The sequence below is a fragment of the Pelodiscus sinensis genome, chromosome 23 (assembly GCF_049634645.1).
Source record: "Pelodiscus sinensis isolate JC-2024 chromosome 23, ASM4963464v1, whole genome shotgun sequence".
Classification (NCBI taxonomy): Eukaryota; Metazoa; Chordata; order Testudines; family Trionychidae; genus Pelodiscus; species Pelodiscus sinensis.
The window spans coordinates 7,797,481-7,820,719 of NC_134733.1; the positions used below are offsets into that span (position 1 = coordinate 7,797,481).

General features: G+C 46.5%; 1 protein-coding gene across 2 annotated transcripts in view; it reads right to left on the reverse strand.

Moving 5' to 3' along the window:
• Positions 1 to 5,623: 5,623 nt before the first annotated feature.
• Positions 5,624 to 23,239, reverse strand: part of TMCO4 (transmembrane and coiled-coil domains 4) — a 100,808-nt gene continuing 83,192 nt past the window's right edge. For both annotated transcript variants that reach the window (XM_075906593.1, XM_075906592.1), the window contains one exon: positions 5,624 to 7,749. In XM_075906593.1, coding sequence (XP_075762708.1) covers positions 7,279 to 7,749 — 471 coding nt within the window. In that variant the 3' untranslated portion in view covers positions 5,624 to 7,278. The remainder of the gene's footprint in view (positions 7,750 to 23,239) is intronic.

Sequence of the window (23,239 nt, forward strand, 5' to 3'; positions counted from 1 at the left end):
TATTGCCAACGTTTACCGGCTTGGTGTCACTTTCCTTTTTCGCACTGTCCTCCCCTTCCCTAGAGTGCGTAAAGCAGCACAAGGCATGTATACATTCTGACCCCCACGTGATCTTGTGAGGGTTTTATTGTTCCCGAGTTAAGCAAACCATGGCAACATTTTGTGGCATTTTGAAATTGGATTAAAAAGCAGCCCACTGTAAATCAACAGCCAGAGAGATAAACACAACCTAACAGGCATTGAAAGCAAAGGGGTCTGGCATCAGCCCCTGCTGGTTATTGCCACTGGACTCTGAGCATTTCGTTAGCAGGAGAACAGTAACGCTCAAGTGAGCGGAGGCTACAGTAATGAGGGTATGGAATGATCTGACTAGCTAAGTTGCTAGGGCATAGGTTCCCAAACTGGGGGGCGCACCCCTCTGGGAGGAATGAAGAAATTCCAGAGGGGGCGTGAAGCGACAAGGCCCCCCCTTTAGAAAGAGCCCGGTCAGTCCGGTAAAAAAATCCAGAAAATATCGAATTTCAAAATGGCCACCTTAAAAGGGCAACCTTTTTTTTTTTTTGGCAACAACTTTTCCCCTTGAGTACCAGCACCTTTACATGGTCCTGGGAATTAAAGGGACCACGACTGTTTTTCAGCCCTGGTCAGTTCCCTTTTTTTTTTTTGCTCAACAAGTTTTGCTGCTATTTTTTGGGGGGGGGGGGGGGAAGTGAGGGTTTCTCAAAAATCAAAAAGGGGGCGCAATGTTGAAAAGTTTGGGAACCACTGTGCTAATGCAGCATTAAAGGTAGCTGTAAAGTCAGCTAGGGGCAGTGAGTTCTCAGCCACTGGGCTGCTTTACAGGACAGGTATCAAGGCTCCATGCTCACCCTTGCTACTAAAAGCAACAAGGAATCAGGTGGCACTTTAAAGACTAACAAATGTGTTGGGGAACAAGCTTTTGTGAATTCCAACTCACTTCCGCAGGGGCTGAAGAAGAAAACAGAAGGGGATAGGATACAGAGATGGGAGTGTGACATGAGAGCTAAATCAACCCGAGTGGATGTGGGTCATCTTCAACAGTGCTGAGAAGGTGAGAGCACCTGAATGGGAAGTTACCTATCAGAGTGAGAGAACCTCTCCCTGTGTCTGTTTACATCTCATTTCAGGGTATCAAATTTGCATCTGAATTCCAGCTCAGCTGTTTCCCATGCAGTCTGCTTTCAAAGTTCTTCTGCCTGAGACTGGCAACTTGTAAGTCAGAAACTGTGTCCGGGGAGGCTAAAGTGCCCCCCACCTGGTTCTCTGCCATGTCCATTGGACAAATCAAACTGTCTCACTGCAACAGAATACATGGACACAAATCAGACATTAAGAAAGGCAACATCCAAAACCCAGTCAGGGAACCTACATCCCTGGCCCTAATCCACAATCTACACAGTCCTCAGCCCTCCAACACATCAAGCCTCTGCCTCCAAATCCCTTGGCCGCGCCCTCTCGTTGAAAGATATAATTATGTTGGGTTGCAGGCATCAACCATTTTCTTCAACTGGGTCGTGAGAAAAATAAGTTTGAAACTCCCTGGGTTAGAACACATGCAGCCGAATGGGAGGCGGTGGGCAATGGGCTGTTATAACCAAGGTCTGAGTCCTATTGACGGGCTGAAAAGCATGGGAAGCAAGGATTGGCCTAGCAAAAGAACGGAACGACCGGGCTGCAGCCTCGGTGGCCATACATCAGCACAGCAGCTTTGACTTCAACTGAGCAAAGGCCGTTCGCACCGGCTGCCGACCTCTCTCAAATCTCACCTTTCCTTGAGCAATCTGTGTCCTGCCCAGACAGGTCAGAACTTAAAGGATGGTTCAGCTTCGTTACAGTTGTGGGCCCCTTGCTCTCGCCACTCATTCCTACCGCTACTCTGTTAGGGTATGCCTACACTTGCACCCTCTTTCGAGAGGGATGCAAATGAAGATATTTGAATTGCACATGAAGCTGGGATTTAAATATCCTGCCCTTCATTTGCATATTCGCTTATGGCACTATTTCAAAATGGCGCTATTTCGAAATACCAGACACTGTTAAGACACGGGTATTTCGAGAGAAAGCCCTTCTCACACAATGAGGTTTACCAGTTATTTCGAGAGAAGGGTTTTCTCTCAAAATAACTGTGTCTTAACAGCATCTGTTATTTCGAAATAGTGCTACTTCAAAATAGCGCCATAATGCGAATATGCAAATGAAGTGCAGGATATTTAAATCCTGGCTTAATTTGCAATTTCAAATGCCCTCATTTGCATTCCTCTCCCGAAAGAGGGTGCAAGTGTAGACATACACTAAGTCTCTGGCAGGTGCCCCTGCTCACTGGAAAAAGCCAGGAGGAAAGCCATAGGATAAGGGTGGCAATTAACATGGCTAGCTCCTTCATCGTCCCCTCCAAGGCTTGGTGTGATGCCTCAGATTTGAAGAGCTACTCCCTTCTAGCTGCACGATTGTCATTCAGTTTGCTTCTTCTCAGCGGGTTCTGAACGGTCCCCCACCCCACCCCCTACCACTTACCAAGCGTCCTCGTGTGCTGAGTAACAGCCCTGTTCTCATGAGGAGTCCCTTGAGTCTTTTCATGCTCCAGAGGTTTCCTTGAGAACTCATTAGCAAGGTGGATGACTGAGCAGCCCGTCCGCACGCTGAATGCCTCATTATGTGGCACGTCTTGGTTCACAAAAGGGAAAAAGGGCCACCGGCCGTAAGCTTTGTACATATCGATGGGGTTTTGCTCTTACGATTCCACTGCAGAGGCTGACAGGACAGGAAGGCTGGGAAGTGACACAGCCAGATCCCAAAAGCGCCCCGTGCTGGTGCGCGGTGGGCTTTCAGCAGGCACGAACGCCCATCACAGGCCAGAGAGCGGCAGGCTTAGCTAGTGCTGGGGAAGGCAGGTGGTGCCGCTGTGATCAGAAATCCCGAGCCGCCCCCTCCACCCGCAGTGCAGAACTCAGTGGCTGTGAGACTAGTTTGTAGAAGGGTTTGCTTTGATCAGGCTAAGGGGGAATACCCCCTCCTCAGGGCTTATGCCCCGCCCCCCGGTCCATATAATTACAATAGCTTTTAAAAGCTGGCACAACCATCCAGTCCCTTTCATGCAGGTGTAGATAGCCAGGTCTGCTTGTGCCGCGAGCTCCCTAGCTGCAGCTCTTGTGTGTTCTTACTGGAACCCCCCTGGTGTGAGGTTCATGTCGAGGCTGGGTGGGCTGGGACAGTGTGTGGGTGGGGGGAGTGTGCCATTCTGCTCCAGCAATGTCCAGGGGCCAGCACAGCTCACGGAGTGGGAGAGACAGGCCTTTTCAGAGATGCTGAGCACCCCTGAGTACCAGTGACGATGGTAGGCATTGCAGGTGCCTTGAACTGCTGAAAACCAGACCCACTCCCTGCCTCCGTTTCCCCACTTGTACGGCGGGAGACGAGAATGTCACCGCACTTTGTACAGTGCTCTGGACTCCTCAGAGTAAAGGACGGTGACAGGGAGTTGTCGTTCTTCTGGATACTGCTGCGGGGAAGGGGCGATTTTGGGATTTCTACGTGCATGACATTTGTGTTATGAAAAAATCAGGGGAAAACTCTTTGAAGCTGCCCTGGCACTTTGGATGCAAGATTCAGTTTTATTCCAAGTACAAACCCTTCGGTCTCATAGAGCTGGGCCCTGTGGAACGGCTGCGGTGCACCAGCCAAGAAGCGGCTGCGTTTCAGTGGTGGGAGAAGTGACTGGTGTGTAAAACACATTGGCTAGGTCTAGACTGGCACGATTTTCTGCAAATGCTTTTAACGGAAAAGTTTTCTGTTAAAAGCATTTGTGGAAAAGTGTGTCTAGATTGGCACGGACGCTTTTCCACAAAAGCACTTTTTGCAGAAAAGCGTCTGTGCCAATCTAGACGCGCTTTTCCGCAAAAAAGCCCCGATCGCCATTTTCGTGATGGGGCTTTTTTGCGCAAAACAATTCTGAGCTGTCTACACTGGCCCTTTGGCACAAAAGCTTTTGCACAAAAGGACTTTTGCCCAAACGGGAGCAGCATAGTATTTCCGCAAGAAGCACTGATTTCAGACAGAAGGAAGTCAGTGCTTTTGCGGAAATTCAAGCGGCCAGTGTAGACAGTCTAGACACAGCCATTGTAATAAAACTTGCTGGTCTAGACACAGCCATTGTAATAAAGAATATTCTATGGTATTAGAATGATGTAGTGGCCTGTCCATGGAGGAGAGCGAGAGAAGACTGCGTGTGTGTCAACAGCGGCGGCACCTCCCTGCGCATCTCCCCCTGCCCCCAACAGGCCTGCATGTCCTACTGAGCCTGCAGGCAGAGCAAGATTTTATCAACCAATACTGTTTTACACATAAAACTGGAAGCTCCAATTAGAACAGGGTGTGAGCCTTTGATGAGCCCTGGACTGCCTTCTGCTTCACCAGCCAGCTGTGGTGGGGTGAGTCTATCACAGCCTGCAAAGGCATGGTTGAGTTGCAACAGCATGCGCCTTGTGGCAGCCCCCAAGAGGAATTGTAGCTGAGAGAGCCAGAATAATCAAAGAAGGGATGTGCTGGAGCCTGGCCCCTTTGGAGCCCCTGCACAAGGACAGCAACCTCTGAACTGCAGCTGAGGAGATGAAGTCCTGTCCCTGTGGCCACAGAGGGCATGAAGGTCAAGAACCTGAGTTAGCACATTCTGAGCTCCCGGGTGACTACTAGGCTGAGATCACAATGAATGTCCCATACTACTTCAGGGATATCTTCCCAAAGCCAGTCCCTGGGCTCTCTGGGGAGGAGGCTGTCTGCTTTCTCACAGACCTCTCAGTCCCAGGCAGCTTTTGATTCCCGGGCATGGTGCAGCCGGTGGTGCCTGGTTCCCCCTCTCCCAGGATTGTGGAGAGATCGGAGAAAGCCTACAAATGGTCTCCTGGAGCAGGGACAGGAGGGCCCGTGCGTGGCATTTTAGAAAATGCAAACACAGATTCCTTGGTTTATCTGGTGAGGAGCTGCACGAGGCACGGGATGTGAAGGTGTAATCTGGTCACGGCCCTTCAGCACTTAGGCAGAAATTGCACAGTTCAAACCTGTGACTCCAAATCAACAGTAAAATCCCGAGAATCAGACTTAGTTTGTCTCTAGCACCTTTCACCTAAGGCGCTGAAAACATTCTGAATACAGCCGGTCCCCGAGCTGCGAACGGTCGACTTACGACCGTTAACTTTTACGACCAAAGCTGTCGTAAATGGCGGACTCCGAGTTATGAATGTGATCAGCGTGGTCGCGTGTAACTCTGTGGGGTCTGACTTATGAACAAACTGAGTTACGACCAATTGCTTGGTCCGTAACCGGTTCGTAAAACGGGGAGAGGCTGTATGTTGCAAACTCTGTCTCAGCATCACTCCTTCCCTTTAACATGGGGGAAACTGAGGCAGGGAGTTTGCAAAATGTCTTGTGCACTCTCTCGCACCCAGCCATTAGCAGAATCATGAACGAATCTGGGTATCTTCCCCCTATTCGCTGCCTCCAGATGAAAGGCTGGTTAATAAATCTGAGAAGTGAATCAAGCCCAACAGTACACGTAAAATGCCAAACATACCTGGCCGCAATAAAAAACAAACAAACAACAAACCCCAACAATACAAAACAAATCTTTTAATTTCTTCATGAGACTACCGAACAGGTGAGTTCTTGGTCTCCAAGAGACTCTGTCACTGCCCAGGAAGTCACCTGGTTCCCTAGGTACAGCAGCATTGTCCCGTAAAGGAGACAGTTGTTCCCCCAATGGGTAAAGGCCAGAGCCTCAGCTGGTGTACATCAGTTCAGTCCCTGAACCGAGGGGCGCGATGCTGATTCACAGCAGCTGAGAAGCTGCCCCTCCCCATATGGGAGAGCCCATCGGCAGTAGCTCTGAAGGTTTTGATCCAGTAATGCTCCTATGCTATATTCCAGTGTCAGTGAGTCTTGAAAGCTGCAGCTGACGTGTTCTCTTTGGTCCAGTGTAAGGAGAGCGCTGCACCTTGTCAAAGCATCTCTACACAGCACCAGCGACATGGTCAGTACATTGGTACGTCGCTCTCTGTGCTAGGTTGTGCACCAAAACACTGAGGGGAGAAGAGGAGCAGGCGGCTCACCCTTGATACCACAGTCCTACCAGCCAGGCACGAGCCACTCCTAGGGCAGCAGTAGAAGCTAGAGGGAGACAGGAGAAAGGCCCACGTCTCATGTCAAACTCCCACCGAGTCATGAATTTTTCATGGGTAGCAGGGCGGGAGGGGGAAGAGGGAACAGAACAAACCTGAAAGGCTGCAGACACGGCGGTGGGATTTCAGCCCCACCTATCACAGCAATCAGTGTTCCCCTCTGGAAAGCAGATTGCGGCTCCCTGGTTAGATCAAAGCCACCTGGCTGACCACGGGCCTGCAATGGCAGCAGTTGGGCCCATGAGTGGCGGGTATACTAGGTAAGGGAAGGCATTGCCTTCCCAAACCGCCAGCCTGGCCTCACCCAGACTCCGACCCCAGAACGCCTGCTGTAGGCCTACTGGGGGCGGAGTATTGCTGCCCCAAGGGGCCATACTTTCGGTGCTCCGGGCCCAGGGAAACTGAGACTGCGCACTGCCTTACCTCTCTGAGATGCTGGGTGTATGTGTGTTGGCCTGGCTCCCATGGGGGCGGGGCCTGAGCAGAAGGGGCGGGGCTGGGGGCAGGGTTGTGGGTTTGCCTCCCCCAGGCCTACCTTCACCCACTGTCCATGGTTGGGCCTTTCCAGAACAGCCTCTAAGCACTGGGGGCTGGCGTTCCCCATTATGGAGTGTATGGCGACGTACCGGTATAGAAAATGGGAGGAGGCAGCCACCATGCACAGGGCAGCACTGGTCACTGTGCCAGCACCTCGCCCCCGTCCACTGGGATGCTCGCCGTGTGGTACAATCACGTGAGAAAGGCTTTAATCCTTGCAACGCATCCTCCCAACATAACCCATTCAAATGGATCCCCGATGTGTTTCCATTCCAGACAGACAACTCCGGGTTGTTCAATGGGTCTCGTGCCTCTCTAACCCAAGAGCACGGCAGTTATGGACGTTATTACCTTTGCTAACAACCAGCTTGGCACATCCATGTGCGGGAGCGTCCTATAGCGCCACATGTCTTGGGATGAATGTTCTGTAGGAAGTGAGCCGAGCCCAGGCCTATGGCGACAGTGCTGTTGTGAAGGGAGGGGTTTTGTAGATGCCTTTCATGCCGCTGCGACCAAGGGAAGAGCCAGTGATGCATTCGGAGGCAGGGACTCAGTCCAGACCTTGGTGTGCTGCCTGCGTTTTGAGGACATTATTGTCTGAATAGCCTGGGCGAGGGAGGAAGGTTCCTCCCTGGGCATGAGCAGCAGAATCTGGGCAGGGCAGAGGGTTGGCTGGTAAAGGTTTGTCCAGTTCAGTTGGGTTCTGGTCTCTGCTGGCATCCAAAGAACCTGGAAATTCAGAAACCTCAGGCTGTGCAAGGCCCGAGTTCAGGTCACCAGGGTGCAACCCTTCACTGGATACAGGCTGCCAGGACCAGTGATCGTGGCTGATGGAATCGTCATCTCCCAAGGTGCATTCCTCTTCCTGATGCTCACCCGGTGCTGGCTGCTGCCTTTTCTCCTCCTGGCCGGAGAGAAGGCAGGGATTCCCCTTCTCTTCCAGGCGACACTCCTTGGTTTTAATGCCCACAGCCTTCAGGATAGTGTCCATTTGCTTCATGTAGTCCAGGTGGCCATTCACCTGCCAAGAACAACACAGTCCTGTGAGTATGACGAGTCCCACTGAGGCCCAACTATGCCAGAGCAGCAGAGCCCTGCACACGGGAGCCACAGGGAGCCTGGACAGATGGGGAGACTGTCTGAAAAACTGAATTCCCCCAAAATATCCATGATTCATCATTGCCCCGGCCGCAAGCAGATTCCCATTGGCTGCTCAATTCCTGCGCTCCACACGCTGCATTATTGATCCACGATTAAAGGCTTGGACGCCTCTAGGTTTTAAGAAAGGTCTTGTATGTTATCAGGCCAAGAGGCCATGATCTGTAGTGGTTAGAGTCAGGAGCTCTGGGTACAATTTCTGGCTTTGCCAGGGATTTGCTGTGGGTAAGTGCTCATCCCTCTGTGCCTCAGTTTCTCCCTCTGTACAATGTGGATAACTGTATCTACCTCTGAAGTATGTGCTGAGAATTAAAATGTATTAGGAGTTTTAAGGCTGTTGGGTGGAACCGGTGATAAAACATTATTGAGACACCTTTCTAGCGTTAAGAGCATACTGAGCTAAGCCTCTGTCTCTAGCATAAATCAAGCAGGGGATCACAATGTAAGAGATAGCCATGTAATTATAAGATAACTACCTTCTGAGAGGCATATTAAGACTCCTCCTTAAATCAGTGCCAACAAGAGAGAAAAAATAGCCAAATTTCCCTCTGTTTAATTATAATAATTATGTTTAAGTATAATCAGTTTAAAAGGAATAAGGGAACATTAAGGATCCTAACCCGCCAGTCTGACAGCAGCCAGCTGCCTTTTCAGTCCAAGGTGCAGTGTCTGCTGAATGAGGCTTTTGAAGTAGTACAGCTAAGATCCTCCACAGAAAAGACTTGACTTTAAATATCCTTTTCTATACCACTCACAGCCAAATGTGCAGCTACATCTGCAAGCAGAAAAGGAACAGACTGGAATGATCAGTGGGTTTCTCCATAGACATGAAAATGCCATTAGCCTGAGTCATGACTGCTTTCATGGCCCACAGCTCAGCTGGTATTAGAGATTTTAGCAGAGACTAAAGGTGCACGATTTTGAGTCCTAGGGATCCTTAGTATCTGCAGCCAGTCCTCTCTCCAACAGCTGACTCATAATGCACCATGACAGACGTTCCTGCCTGACCCCAGCTGGTAATCGGCAACACCCTGAAGCATGTACACTAACAGCCTTGTTGTTTGAATAAATATGTCTAATGCTTTATTTTCTAAGACATTTACCCTACTAGAATAGCGTGGCAGAGTCTAATCAGCTAAGTCTATGCAGAGGCTTGGGGGGAGCATACACCACTGTGGAATTCCCTTAGGATGAGAAGCTCTCCAGCTGCATCCTTAGGATACTCAAGTGCTGCAAAGGGAATTCAGTCTGGATCAAAGATCTGGCCTAATTACTGGTCAGCGAACAGAGCCTCCAGATACTAAACCAGTCCAGAACTAGCTCCTATGAAGTCAAACTCAAACTTAGCCATTTGTGTAAAGCAGCTTTTGAGTGGTAATATTTGGCTGCACTTAGAACTTGGAGCAAGTGGAAAGATTTAATCAGTCCATTAATAATGCAATATTAATCAGCCCAGATGGCTCAACTGGCTTGTTATATTCTGAATGGATTAGTACTTTAATTAAAATAACCACCAAAGGCCTAATGGATTGACTGTTCAGATGTGCAGAAAGAAGTATGAATCCTTTATTCATCAGTATGGGGGTTTAGGAGGCAGTGAAATAAAGGACGTTAGTCGAGAGGCGGATTAAGTGGAGAGGAACAGGTACTGGATTTACTGGAAAATAAAATGTTTAAAGTCTACTGTTTGGCTCCATTTCCATCCCAATATGTGCTCCCTCTAAGAACAGCTGTTACGTTTCCTCTAGTTCGGCAAGACTGCTCAGTGACAACTCTTGAAAGAAACCATTCTTGTTACAGAGCTGATTCCACATGCTACAGAGCCCTGGGTCTAGGGCAGCGGTTCCCAACCTTTTCCAGATGGGGACCCATTTTGACAATTCAGGAAGACTTGGTGACCCAAGGCAATTCAAAAATGGGGGGAGGAGGGAGGGCAGAGCCACCGGAGGAGACACTTGGCAACCCTTTTGAAATGTAATGGTGACCCATATTTGGGTCCTGACCCATAGGTTGGGAAACCCTGGTCTAGGGGCAAATGAATTCTTTAATTCTTACGGTCTTATGTAGACAGCTGGATTTGCAATGACTGGGAGAACTACATGGTGACTTGCCTGCCTGGTGCAAAGGTTGCCAATCTCTCAAGACACCCAGATAGACTTACGTGTAGTGCTGGGGAGGAGCTGGTGGTCGTGGTAGATAAAGGTACCAATGACATAGGAAAGGAGAGGAGAGAAGTTCTGGAGGCCAAATTTAGGCTGCTGGGTAAGAGATTGAAATTCAGGATCTCAGTGGTAGTGTTCCCTGAAACGCTTCCAATTCCACGCATAGGGCCAGGTAAATAAGCAGAAGCGCAGGGTCTCAAAGCATGGTGTAGGGAGGAGGGGTTTAGAGTTATTAGGAACTGGGGAAATTTTTGGGAAAGGGGGAGCCGATAGAGGAAAGATGGGCTCCACCTAAACCAAAATGGTACCAGACTGCTGGCATTTAAAATTAAAAAGGTTATACATAGAGTAGCTTTAAACTAAGGGCTGGGGGGAAACCAACAGGTGAGGAGCAGCACATGGATCAGACTGAGACATCCCTTATTAATGGAGATTCTCTATGCCCTAGTAAAAAGGAGAGGATGGAAGATTATAAAATATGGGTAAGATTTGATGAGAAACAGTCAAATAAAAGAGAGTCCCATTCAATCACATCATGTAATGTCAGACAGCAAAATAGTGACAAGCTTTTAAAGTGCTTATATACAAATACTAGAAGTCTAAATAATAAGATGGGTGAACTAGAGTGCCTCATATTGAACAAGGACATTGATATAAGAGACATCACAGAAACTTGGTGGAATGAGGATCTTAAACAAACCGAAGTGTTCCATAGACCCTCCATGGATAGTAATTCCATGCTCTAATAATATGAATATAGCAGTAGAGATACATTACCTACCACCTGACCAGGACAGTGACAGTGGCTGTGAAATGCTAAGGGAGATCAGAGAGGCTACCCAAAAAACCCCAGCAAAAACCTCAATAACAACGCGAAAAAAACAAGGAGTCTGGTGGCACTTTAAATACGAATGAATTTATAAGGGTATTAGGGCATAAGCGTTCATGAGCTACAACTCACTTCATCAGATGCTGAAGGACAAAAAAAAAAGGATACAGAAAAGACAGTGTGACATTAGCGCTAATTAAATGAGAGTGAATGTGGATTTCAACTATCTTCATACTAACTGAGTACATGTCACCTCAGGACAGGCTGCAGAGAGCGTAAGGTCCAGATTTTCAAATGTTCTCAGCACCCAGCATCTCCCTTTGAGAACAAGGGAGAATTCCTCTTCCCCAACAATTGAGAACAATGGGAGAAACTGGGCACTGAGCATTGAATGAAAAAATCTAATACAGCTCTCCCAAGTACCATCACACACAACTCCCTCTAGGGAGTCTAGGGAGGAAACCTACTCTGCCAAAAAAGGGCACTCTAGACACCCTCAACATTAATCACAAGAGAGATTTCAAAATCCTTGAAGATATACCTGAATTTATGAAGACACCACAAGTGTTTGTGCAGAAAGCTACTTTTCTCTGTCACTTTGCCCATGCCACTTGGAGACTTGGCCCAGCGAGATACTAAATTCCCCACACTGATCAAAAACCTTAAACTGCTGCAGGAAGATGTCCCCAAAATATCGTAAAGACCACATCATCAGACCACACAAGCACACGTATTGTGACAGTCTCTTGGTAATGCCAAGAATAAACGTCCCAATCATATTGAGAAGCACCACCAAAATCAACGAAGAGACATCCAAAACAACTTTCTTGGGGAACCACCCATTTCCTTCTGAGACGACATTATAAAAATAGTTGTACAGACCGTGCTTGCTGAAAATGTTTAGGGCCTAGTGCTGAGTGAATAATGCAAGTGTGTCTAGTCCTAACTCAGGAAGAGTTTGACAGGGTTTGACTGAGAGCCCAGAAAAGAGAGATAATCATAAAGAAACTGAAGACATTTCCAGTGTCGTATTACATTTCCTGCCTTGAATAACATTTATGTTATCAGAGTTCAACTCACAATGCAGGACAATGGATGAGAAATGATCTTGTCGATTAAAGCCCATAAAAAGTAATTCTACCGACAATCGATGCGTCTCCGAAACGTATTGGATACAAAAGCATTTTTCTCTCTTATCTCTTCAAGTCAGCAGGCTATTGCAAATTATTTTGCTTTTGAAATAATGGACTAAATTCACTCTTAGTGTAACTCCACTGAAGCTACATAGTGTTTACTTCAGGGATTAATTTACCCCAGTATCTGTTTGTGGAGCCAACATCAAGAATAGAAAAAAAGATGACAGATGAAAATAAATTATGTCTTGTGCACATTCATTTCTGGACAAGTCAGAATTTCACAGCTAATCCACTTTATTTTAGTAGTGTCCAATTCCTTAACACTGACCCCCAGAAGATTAAATTACCCTATTATACCTATGCAGGTGTAGAAGCCTGCTCAAACTAACCTCCTCAACCTCTAGGGTGGAGTGCTAGTTCTGCATGTCTTGTCTAGAGTGACAGAGATGGGGCTGTAATGTGATTGCTTGGACTCCCAATCAACTCCTGAGGTTTGGATCATTCAGACTCCCACTGACTCCAGGAAAGCTTGAGGGGATGCAGTGAATGATCACTGACAGCCGGACTGTATCCTTCATGAACCTCCTAGAGCTTCCTTGCAGTAGGCACACGCCTTCTGTGCCACAGCACAGTGTGGCCAGTGAGCTCTGCCTGTACCCGGCTTTTTTAGGTGGGGAGGGGGCAGAGACCGTCACTGTCCTCAGCCATGGCTCATGAGGAAACAAAGTGCCAGGGAGAGACACCATCTGGGCCTGGGTAAAGTCTTGGAGCTTAGGCCCTAAGTGAGAAACATGGATTGAAGGAAAAAGCGTTAAACTGATATAGCACGAGAGTCTGTGAAACCGGCAACAAGGGGCCTGTTCAGAAGCCCGGGGAAGTCAATGGATGCATCTTCCTTGCGTTCAGCGGCTTTGGGCCTGGGCCTTAAGGAGAAGAGGTAGTCTTATGGGACACGTGCCCCCAGGAACAGAACTGCAGATGGTTGCCAAGGTGTCCCAAAGCCAGATAAATGGAAACGCTGTACAGAGCTTAATGGCAGGTAGGGCTCTTTCCTAAAACTGCAGAGCTGAGCAAAGAATTGCCAGCCAAACCTGTTAGCAAAATGGAAGACGCCAGGGTTTCAACAGGCCCACTGACAGGGGTGTGGGAGGAGAGGACAAAAAGAGGCAGTTGTGCTGGAGGTGACAGGCCCTTTAAATCGCTGCTGGGGCATCATGCAGCGTGCTCTGGGCAGCATGAATGGCTGGCTGAGCGAAAGGGGGTGTGGTGCCGCTGCTTTGCCCCTACTGCCCGAGGTCCTGCCACTTCTACAAATGTGGAGCCCCTCCCTCCGACACACACAGCTTGACAAGGTGCTCGGCAAGGTAGTCTGCTCCCCTGGGTTTCAGGTGAACTCTGCTATCCAGTTGGAAAATGCTGCCTTTCTAAGTCCTTGACAGTCTCCTTGTGAAATGCAATCCAACTCTCTGAATACTTGGCGGCTGCACCTCAGCTGTAGCCCGCGGAGAGCATTGAAAACAGGGAACGACAGGGGAACACAAAGGGAGCTTTTCAAAAAGCCTTCAGGCTTTAATAGAAGAATAGCGAGCATAAAAGGAAGCCACTTGTTTGCTTATTCTCCATGGCCAGCTGCAGTAAGAATTGTAAAAAGAACTGCAATTAAAAAGTGCCTTTCTAGCCAAAGCTATTACTTCCTAGCTTGTGGCAGGAAAATAAAAATCGTGGGCTAGATTTACTGGTGTGCACTGGTGGCCTTAGCCTGTGACCGTGGGTTTTACAGTTGCTTTGCATCAGCAGCGTGGCACAACACTGCTGGACAGCAGTACCATTAATTTTGCCTGGGTATTACAGAACAAGGGGGCAGAAAATGTTGCTTCAACTTCCCATCTGAACTAGTAATTGCTGAATTTAAAGGCGTTACCATCCCAGACATTTTGGAAATGCTTTAAAATTCAGTCCCATCCAAGTGTGTCAGAAATGTCCTTCTATGTTCTCAGCTGGGCCTAATAAATTCAGGTGAAATTATTTCCGCTTAGTGTAATAAATGCCTGGGGTTATGGTGCCATAAAATACACACTTTAATTTGCAAGAGCTTTGAAAATAAAACGTCCCGCGCCTGAAAACAAAACACCGAGGGGCGCTGTCTGGAGACAAGTGATGAGCCTTGGATGCTGCTGACTGGATTAATGACAGCCATTCCAGGTGGAGGTGAGAGAGGGACACAGAACAGGGTGTCTGAAAAGCGATGGTAATGGAATCAATTTGCAGTTACCACATGGCCGTCTGTTACTCGTAAGCTGTGGCTGATCCTACAGCACCACTCAATTTCCTGGGCAAGTTTGAGAAGCTCTGAGAAGGAACAGACAGAGCAGCAGTACATGTTATAAGAGAGGACCCTTGCCTCATGATCAGTCTCTGAGCACAGTGAAGGGATAATTACAAGTTGAAGCCTTTTTGGCTATATGAATGCAAACCGCCTACAACCTGGAGGGGACACCTGAGAGGGTGTAGGGCGCAGTGGGCAGGAAATGGCCTAGGAGGCAGGCAACTTTCGCTCTAATTTTGGCTTTGTCAATGACTCACTATGGTTACGGACCGGATCCCAATACCCTTAGTCAGACTGCATCTCATTCATTATTAGTAACAGCTAAAGACCCCAATTGCGGTGGCTAATTTCTTATCACCATAAAGAGCAGCAAATTCTCCTCTGTGGCATACAGCCTATAGGTAAAATACTTTCACGCTGTGTTGATCACGGACACCTCTGACAAGAAAAAACTTGAAAAAATAATGAATAGTCTTGCAGCACCTTAGATACTAACAAAACATATAGATGGTGTCATGAGCTTTCGTGGGCACAGCCCCATCAAACTGAAGCTGACCTGCTTGTGCACAACAACCTATAATTTAGTATGAGGGCCTGAAACCAAGACACATGCATCTGTCTATGCAAGAAAACAATCTACAAATACCCCAGAAGCAAGAGGAAGACCAAGAATGGAATAGGCTAACATAGTGATCACCAGTGAGGTAGGATTTGAAGCTAAAATAGGGAAAGAAGAAGTTAAATATTATTTAGGCAAGTTAAATGTCTTCAAGACAGGAGGGCCTACTGAAATACATGGTCTCAGGGCCAGACAGCTGTAACCTAGCAAGTGCAGCTCTGGATTTTAGAGGTTTATTCTGACCCTAGTACACCTGCTGGTGCCTTTCCAATGATTTCAGCAGTTACTCGTCACACTGCTTAAAGCAACATCAGAAAGAGACCCAACATTTTTATTCGTTTTCTCTTTCTTTATATCACGCTGTCAAGGCTGTTCCCCACTCTGGCACGACAAATACAGAAGTGGGGGCCTGCAAGAGCATTCCAAAACTTTGCCTCTACAGGCTCTGGTACAAAAAACCTCCCCCCAAAATCCTACCACCTCGATTTGGGGAAATCTGCTGCCACCACCCAAGTAATTCCAATAAAACCAGGGAGGCGATCACTTGGAAAACTTCCTCCATAAGGTAAAACTCTCCTCTTCCCCAACCTCCGTTTTACGTGGAGCTGGGAAAAACAGACAACAATGGACTCTGCCCTTATGACTATTCACTGAGTCAAAGGATAAAACAGTCAACCAATTCTGGTTAATTAGAAAAAGAAACAAACTTTTATTATCAAGACAGTTACAATCTCCTGGCTAGGTACAGGAGGCAACAATTAACCCCTTTGTCACCAGGTGCTGGTCAGCACTCCTGATTATGACACATGCACAACATGGCTAAAGCTGGTCGGAAATTTTGACAACTTTTTCTAGTCAGAAAGTAGGGTTCTGTCAAGAATTATTTTTCCCCTCAAAATTTTCACTCTGAAGTATTGTTGAAAGTGTTACTTTCATTTTTAAAGTGTTAATTTCTCTCTGAGTGTGTTACTTCCAAAGAGTGTAATATGTTGTGAAAGAAAGTAACAGTTTTTTTTTAAATGTTTACACTTCAATTAAAGTGTAAAGTGTTTTCTCCTACTTTTTCACACTTTTTTACTTTCTCCCAACTGGAAAAAGCTGGGAAACATTAAGTGTGTGCTAAAGGGTTGGGGGAAACACTTTCCCATAGGTACAAAATTTCCCAATGAAAGCAATTTATCCAGAGATGTTTGTTGTGTGCTTTTATGCCAGGAAAATCCCATATTTTCTGGAAATGTGATATTATGCCATTGTAGCTTTCTTCCCCTGCCCAGCAAACACATAGATCTATCATTTAAGTTTGCAGATGATACCAAACTGGGTGGGGTTGCAACTTCTTTGGAGGATAGGGACATAATTCAAAATGACCTTAGCAAGTTAGAGAAATGGTCAGAGGTAAACAGGATGAGGTTTAATAAAGAGAAATGCGGAGTGCTCCACTTAGGAAGGAACAATCAGTTCCATACATACAAGATGGGAAGCGACTGTCTAGGAAGGAGCATGGTGGAAAGGGATCTAGGGGTCATAGTGGACCACAAGTTGAATATGAGTCAACAGTGTGATGCTGTTGCAAAAAAAGCAAATATGATTTTAGGTTGTATCAACAGGTGTGTTGTAAGCAAAACTCGTGAAGTCATTCTGCCGCTCTACTCTGCACTAGTTAGGCCTCAGCTGGAGTACTGTGTCCAGTTCTGGGCGCCACATTTCAAGAAAGATGTGGAGAAATTGGAAAGGGTACAGAGAAGAGCGACAAGAATGATTAAAGGTTTAGAGAACATGACCTATGAAGCCAGGCTTCATGAACTGGGCTTGTTTAGTTTGGAAAAAAGAAGATTAAGGGGGGACATGATAGCGGTTTTCAAATATCTAAAAGGGTGTCACAAGAAGGAAGGAGAAAATTTGTTCCTCTTGGTTTCTGAGGACAGGACAAGGAGTAATGGGCTTAAAGTGCAGCAGGGGAGGTTTAGATTGGACATTAGGAAAAAATTCCTAACTGTCAGGGTGGTCAAATATTGGAATAAATTGCCAAGGGAGGTGGTGGAATCTCCCTCTCTGGAGATATTTAAGAACAGGTTAGATAGACATCTGTCAGGGATGGTGTAGACGGAGCTTGGTCCTGCCTTGAGGGTGGGGGGCTGGACTCGATGACCTCTTGAGGTCCCTTCCAGTCCTATTATTCTATGATTCTATGCTGTGTGGGCATAGCGAGTAGGTCCCTCCATGGTTAGTAGAAACACTGATGGGCAAATCTCAGACCCATGGGTATTTGGGTGGCCTCCAGCAGGTATTGCAAGCAGAAAGAAACCAAATAAATGGAATTCTCAGGCATTCTAGCAACCTGCATTCCTAGGTTGGGCTGCAAGTGGTCTTGAACCTGGGTCATCCCTTGGGAAGAACCAGCCCCTGACCAATTTGGGAGAGAAACTTATTCAGCACTTTTAGGCCAGGATGCAACACCCTCTGCATTCAACTGAAGTCTTTCCAAAGGCTTCAGTGGGCTGTGGATCTAGTCCTTAGATAACATGGTGATAGAGAGAAAGATGGGCCACACTCTGAAGAAGCTCAGGTCAGAGAAGCAGGTCATCTTATGGCGGTAGGAAGCAAGGCTAAAGAGCAGAAAGAAGCCCCACCAAGAAGGCCAACTGCCAGATTAAAAAATGGGAGAGGAAGCCTGGAAAAAGAAGATAGGGCCCATTTAGGCCTTCTCCCAAGTGATGATTAGGTTCAAGGCAGGGATAACATTCACATGAGAAGGGATGAGTTGTTTTTTTCCTGAACCAAGTAACACCTGGTGAAAGAGAATGTGGTAAAGTGGGTCTCTGCTCTCTCAGACCGTCTCAAAATTGAGCACAAAGCTTTGCATGCCCTGGGTAAGTTTTAGCCCGACTGATCCAGTCCGGCTCACTTTGATGGGAGATGCACCCCACACATCTGTGGGTGTGTTAGGTGCTCAGGGGACCCTGCAGCCATATGCTCTGCTGATCAGTGTAATCTGAAAACATTCTGACTAAGGGCTCCTTGTTGGCCTCACTGCTAAGCCTATGAAGAGATAAAGGGCAGAGCAGCTGAGCCAGCCTCTATTCTCTCTGCTCCAGCTGATGAGGCATCTTGAGTATTCAGTGAGGATTACAAAGTAGCAATCAAAGCACATGGCCCTAGCAATGAACTCACCAGCACACTCTGCTGCTTATAAGAGCCCAGGACATCTTGATAGCTGAGAATTTCATTGCTTTGATTTTCTTTGTTTGGAATATCCAGGGAGCAGCTTGCAACATTCACAGAGCAGCCTCATCATGCAGTAAAACCCCCACAAAGTAAAAAGACAGTCCAAGGCTGCCATGCGTTAGTAGAATCAGTAGACTCTTGCAAATCCATGGATATTTGTGGGTGTCCTCATGTGCAGATGCCGCTATCCATGGCTCATTTTTTCAGATACGGAGGAGGATACGGATACACATTTTGTATCTGCGTGGGGCTTTAAGGATCAGCTGCTATTATCTCAGGGAACCGCCATTACGCTATTTGCCTTTCTTTTAAACAACCCATCTAAAATATTTTTTAGATTTGCCTGTGTGAGGCAGGTAGGATTAATAAAGCTGGAGCACAGATCATCATCATCATCATTTCTTACTTTTATAAAGCAATGTTCTTCCCAAAGGGCCATCAAATGTTCTACTTGCAAAAACAATGCTAATAAAATGCAACCACTGCTGGTGCAAAGCACCTTACCTGGGGATCTATAAGCACCTTCATTTATTGTGAATTCATGTATGTAGTTTACTTTCATTTATTTTCCTTTTCGCACCGTGCTACTGAATCTATTATTCATGACAAGGGTTAAATGAATACCTCTGGAGTCTAATGTCAGGATGAGTTGAGCTGTCAGAGGTTTGCTGCTGCTAACAGAGGGAAGAAAATGCAAAGCTACTCTCATATTCTCCTCCTAAATTCCCCAAACTGTTGTCAGTAACACCTCAGTATAAGTGCAGCTCTACACTTCCAGCATAAGGCAGCAAGACAAGGGGACTGACAGGCATGCCAGGCCCTGGGCAAGGTGTGTGTGTGGGGGGGTTACATTTCCGGAAGGGGTGGTGCTTCAGACAGAAGGGGTGGGGACAGCCAGCCCCTCAGCACTGCCTGGAGTATGCTGTGCTGGGTCCCCCCTCCCCGCCATCCTTGAGAGTAGTTCAGAGTACTCTGTGTGGCACTCCGGCGTCAATTTAAAGGCCCTGTGGCTCCAACCGCCACCGCTACTGCAGAAGTGTGGCAACCCCACACCCTTTTAAATCATCAGTTCCCAGGACAACTGCACTCTCTGCTCCCTCCTTTGGTGGGCCTGGTTGCAGGACTCCTGTGTTATACCAGCACCACCATGCCAGCCATGGGCAGATGACTCTGGTTACAAAGCTTCATTTGTCTGCAGCCCCGATCCTGCAGGATGTGGAGTTCTTCCTGCAAGATGGCAGTAAAGGACACACAACCTGTCTCAGAAAGGGCTCAGCATCCGCACATTGATAGAATCCAAGGGTTGGAAGAGACCTCATGAGGTTGCTGAGTCCAACTCTCTGCTAAAAGCAGGACCAGCCCCAACTAAATCATCCCAGCCGGGGCTTTGTCAAGCCGGGACTTAAACACCTCTAGGGACGGAGATTCCACCACCTCCCTAGGTAACCCATTCCAGTGCTTCACCACTCTCCCAGGGAAATAATTTTTCCTACTATCCAACCTACACCTCCCCCACTACAACTTGAGACCATTGCTCCTAGACCTAGAAGTGAAACAGCAAGGGCAATGTGACCTAGGACTGAGATGTATTGAGATGCACAGGGTCCCGCCCAGGAAAAAGCAGTTCCAGCAGGAAAGGATCAAGATGAACTGCTGGAGTTGTGTATAACATATTTATGGAGTTTCTGGCAGTGACTTCATAGTTAATGTTGTGTTTAGCTAAAGCAGAGTTAAAATCCTTCTGGTTAAGGCACGAAAGCAAATGTTGATCACAATCAGTGATTTTCTGGAAAAGTTGAAAGTAAATCTCTTCAGCAGCAGAGATGAATTTTAGATGACTATTTTAAAGACCAAGAGATCTGGAATCCAAATTTTTCCAGATCCCTCTCACTTAAAAATGATTAATTTTAACAGTTCAAACTTTAGGAGAATGGGAACTATGCAAAAGCTTATGTACAGGGAAATTAAAGTTAATAACATTATTCCTTGTTATTGCTTCTCTGCCTGCCACACAAGCTAAGAGTGTGAAAATCAGGGGCTCAAATTAATCTGTAGTGTTTCTCATCTGGAGTCAATGGAGCTACATCAAAGATGACTTCTGCCCCATAGGTCTATTCTCTTTTCTGAATTGTGCTCTCCTAGGGATATATTTCTTATGAATCAAATAGACCACTCAATTAATATTTGTTCTCATTTAAAAGCAGGTTGAATTGTCAGTAAAAGTGGCCCTTAATTACTGTGACAAGTCTGGAGGAGGTGGCAATGGAGGGGCATGTAATCATTATGTGCAAAGATTTTTCTGATCCAAGGCTTATGAAGAGTTATTTTTACCCCCAAGATGCTAACTGATGGATATTATCCCAGATGCAGTTCAGGTAAATTTTACATAGCTGCCATCTAAAGCACTTCTCCATAGAAACAGACAGAAAGGTCAACGAGCAACACCACCCCCATGCCTCAGAGTTTTATACCTCTCATCTCAGTGTCCTCTTTGGCTGCTAATTAGGGGTTGGTTTTTCAGAAGGGCCTAAGTCCTTCCCGGCTATTTGGCAAGTATAATTTGCACTTGCAATTTTACACTTGCAAAATTAGTGATGGGCATGAACAGTCAGATTTGTGGCTATTCACTCTGCAACACACACTGCCCCTGCAGAAGACAGACAGGACCTTTAAACATGAGACTGTTGTTGCTGCAAAACAATATTCATGCATACTGACATTATGTCTCCCACCTTCCTGCTAATTCTTTCATGCAACTTGGGGAATGAGTTTCTTTCACTGACACAATTTGCATACAGCTGTAATTCAATTGATTGAGTGGATTTACATTAGTGTAAGTAAGATGCTGATCCAGCTCCAAAGTTGATAGTTTTAATTCCAGCTTTTCTGCACGAGGCACTCACCCGACAGAGAACAGTGAAAGCCACAGGGAGATCTTGTTTTAAACTGGGTTGGCCACAGTGGAAGGGTAACATTTGTGGCTGAATATTTGTGCTCAAGAAAGAGCAAAAGAGTGATATCCGTGTTGCCATTCAAAGGGGGTGTTGTTGTAGCTATGTCAGTTTCAGGATATTCAGAGTCAAGGTGACAGAGATAGTTTTATAGGACCAATACCTGCGGGTGAGAGAGACAAGCTTTCAAGCTACACAGAGCTCTTCTTCAAGTCTACGAAGAAGTCTGTATAGCTCAAAAGTTGTCTCTTTCACCAACAGAAGTTGGTCCGTTAAAATATATTCTCTCAGTTAACGATTAGACAATAATTACCAAAAGACATCAGATGATGAGATTCAAAGTTAAAACTTTAAACACCCTTCAAATAAATCCTTAAATCAAACTCTAGTAAGTTCTCAGACAGCATTTTTTTACTTTGCCTACCTGCACATTTTGATTACTACTGATCAATATTTTTTGGTTCATATGTGCAGTGAAATCAACTTTTATCCACCATCAAGGTTTTATCTAAAGAATTCAAGCCTACTCATGCAGTTGAAAGCTATATGGGAGGGACCAAGGAAAAAGGAAGGCGCACCATGAATAAAATTAATCAGAGGGCTCCAGAGAGTCTTTTGAGGGGGAAGATATTTCCCCAGATGCCCTTGCTGCTGTCAGCTAGTGCACTCCATGTACTAGACAATCAGGCTGAAGTGAAAGCTGCTCGTAGAGATTTTTCAAGTGTATGCAGAGCTGTTGTTACCTCTTTTCGCTGAGACTCTTAGTTGATACCAGGAACTGAATCAGCCTCTCTTCTTTAGACCTTAAACTAGTATCACAGCACTCAAAGTCCTTCCAGTTGAATCAGGTCATATTAGGTGCTGTTTATTTCTAAGATAGCTACCATCTAATACTTGGCAGTGAATTCCAATCCAAATCTGTGTTCTTTAAATTAGACGGGGCAAAGAGGGTTTAAAAGACTCAGCAAAGGATCATGCATGATATTGAAGCATGCCCCATTGGGGTGCTGATGGAAGAAGAACCGAGTGTCAGAGGGGAGGGTCGGAATGGAGTAATCTGCCAGAGTTCTCTGGGAAGTTGCTGGGGAGAGCAAAGCTAGTTATTGGCATTGTAGATTATGGTGTCCCCACAAGTGAGTCAAAGCATCAGGTCTTCGCTAAATCTATTGGGTTGACTGGGGTCTGTGGCAAGGCTTCCAAATGGATCACCTCTTTTCAGAAGAGATATTAAGAAACAGATTTAAACAGAATTAAACCTCCATAGAGCCAGATTTTCAAACTGCTCAGAACCTACCAGTTCCCACTGAGACAGAGATGCTAAGACCAACTTTGCACACAATCTGTTGCAAATCTGCCTCTTATTTAGGTGAATGGACTGGAGCTGAGCTCTTCTGAAAACCTAGCTGAGCTGAGCATTTGAAAATTTGTCCCCGAGTTCTTTCAAAAGCCTGTCCCATGAGATTGTAAGGTGGGATCTCCAGTGCCCTGCGCTGCAAAATACCTATCTACAGCACCCTTTCTGGGAGCTTTCTGTAAACCCTGAGCATCGTAACAACACTTCAGCAGCAATAATGCTTCTCAGCAATTCTGTCACCTGAAGTGAGCTACCTCAGAGAACGCCTCCTTGTTGGTCATCCTGAAGGGGACTGATCACCCCTTTCATCCCACTCCTGATGAAAGAACTCATATGCTCCTCCTCTCATTCTGTTCCTGAATCAGGAGCCAACAGGATTTGGCATCCGAATATCACTGACTCAGGGCTCTCTGCATCAGATCTTCAGCTGGTATCCATCAGAACTGCCCCCACTGACTTCCACTGAGCCATGCCAATTTGCACCAGCTGAGGATCTTGCCCCATGGTACAGAAAGTACGTGAGCTTTCTTGTATTGTGATGCCTACTCAAGCTTCCCTCATACTCTCCTAGAGCTTTCTGCCTCTAGCATGATCTGCTGACTCTGAGATTATGCTAACTTTCCACACATCAAACCACAACACAAATTCAAAGACAGTAGGAAAGAAGCGGAAATTGGTAACTTCAGAAGGGTCTATTTGAAGCACTCTCCTTCGATCTTTTCATCTGCAGCTGCACCATAATAACGAGCTT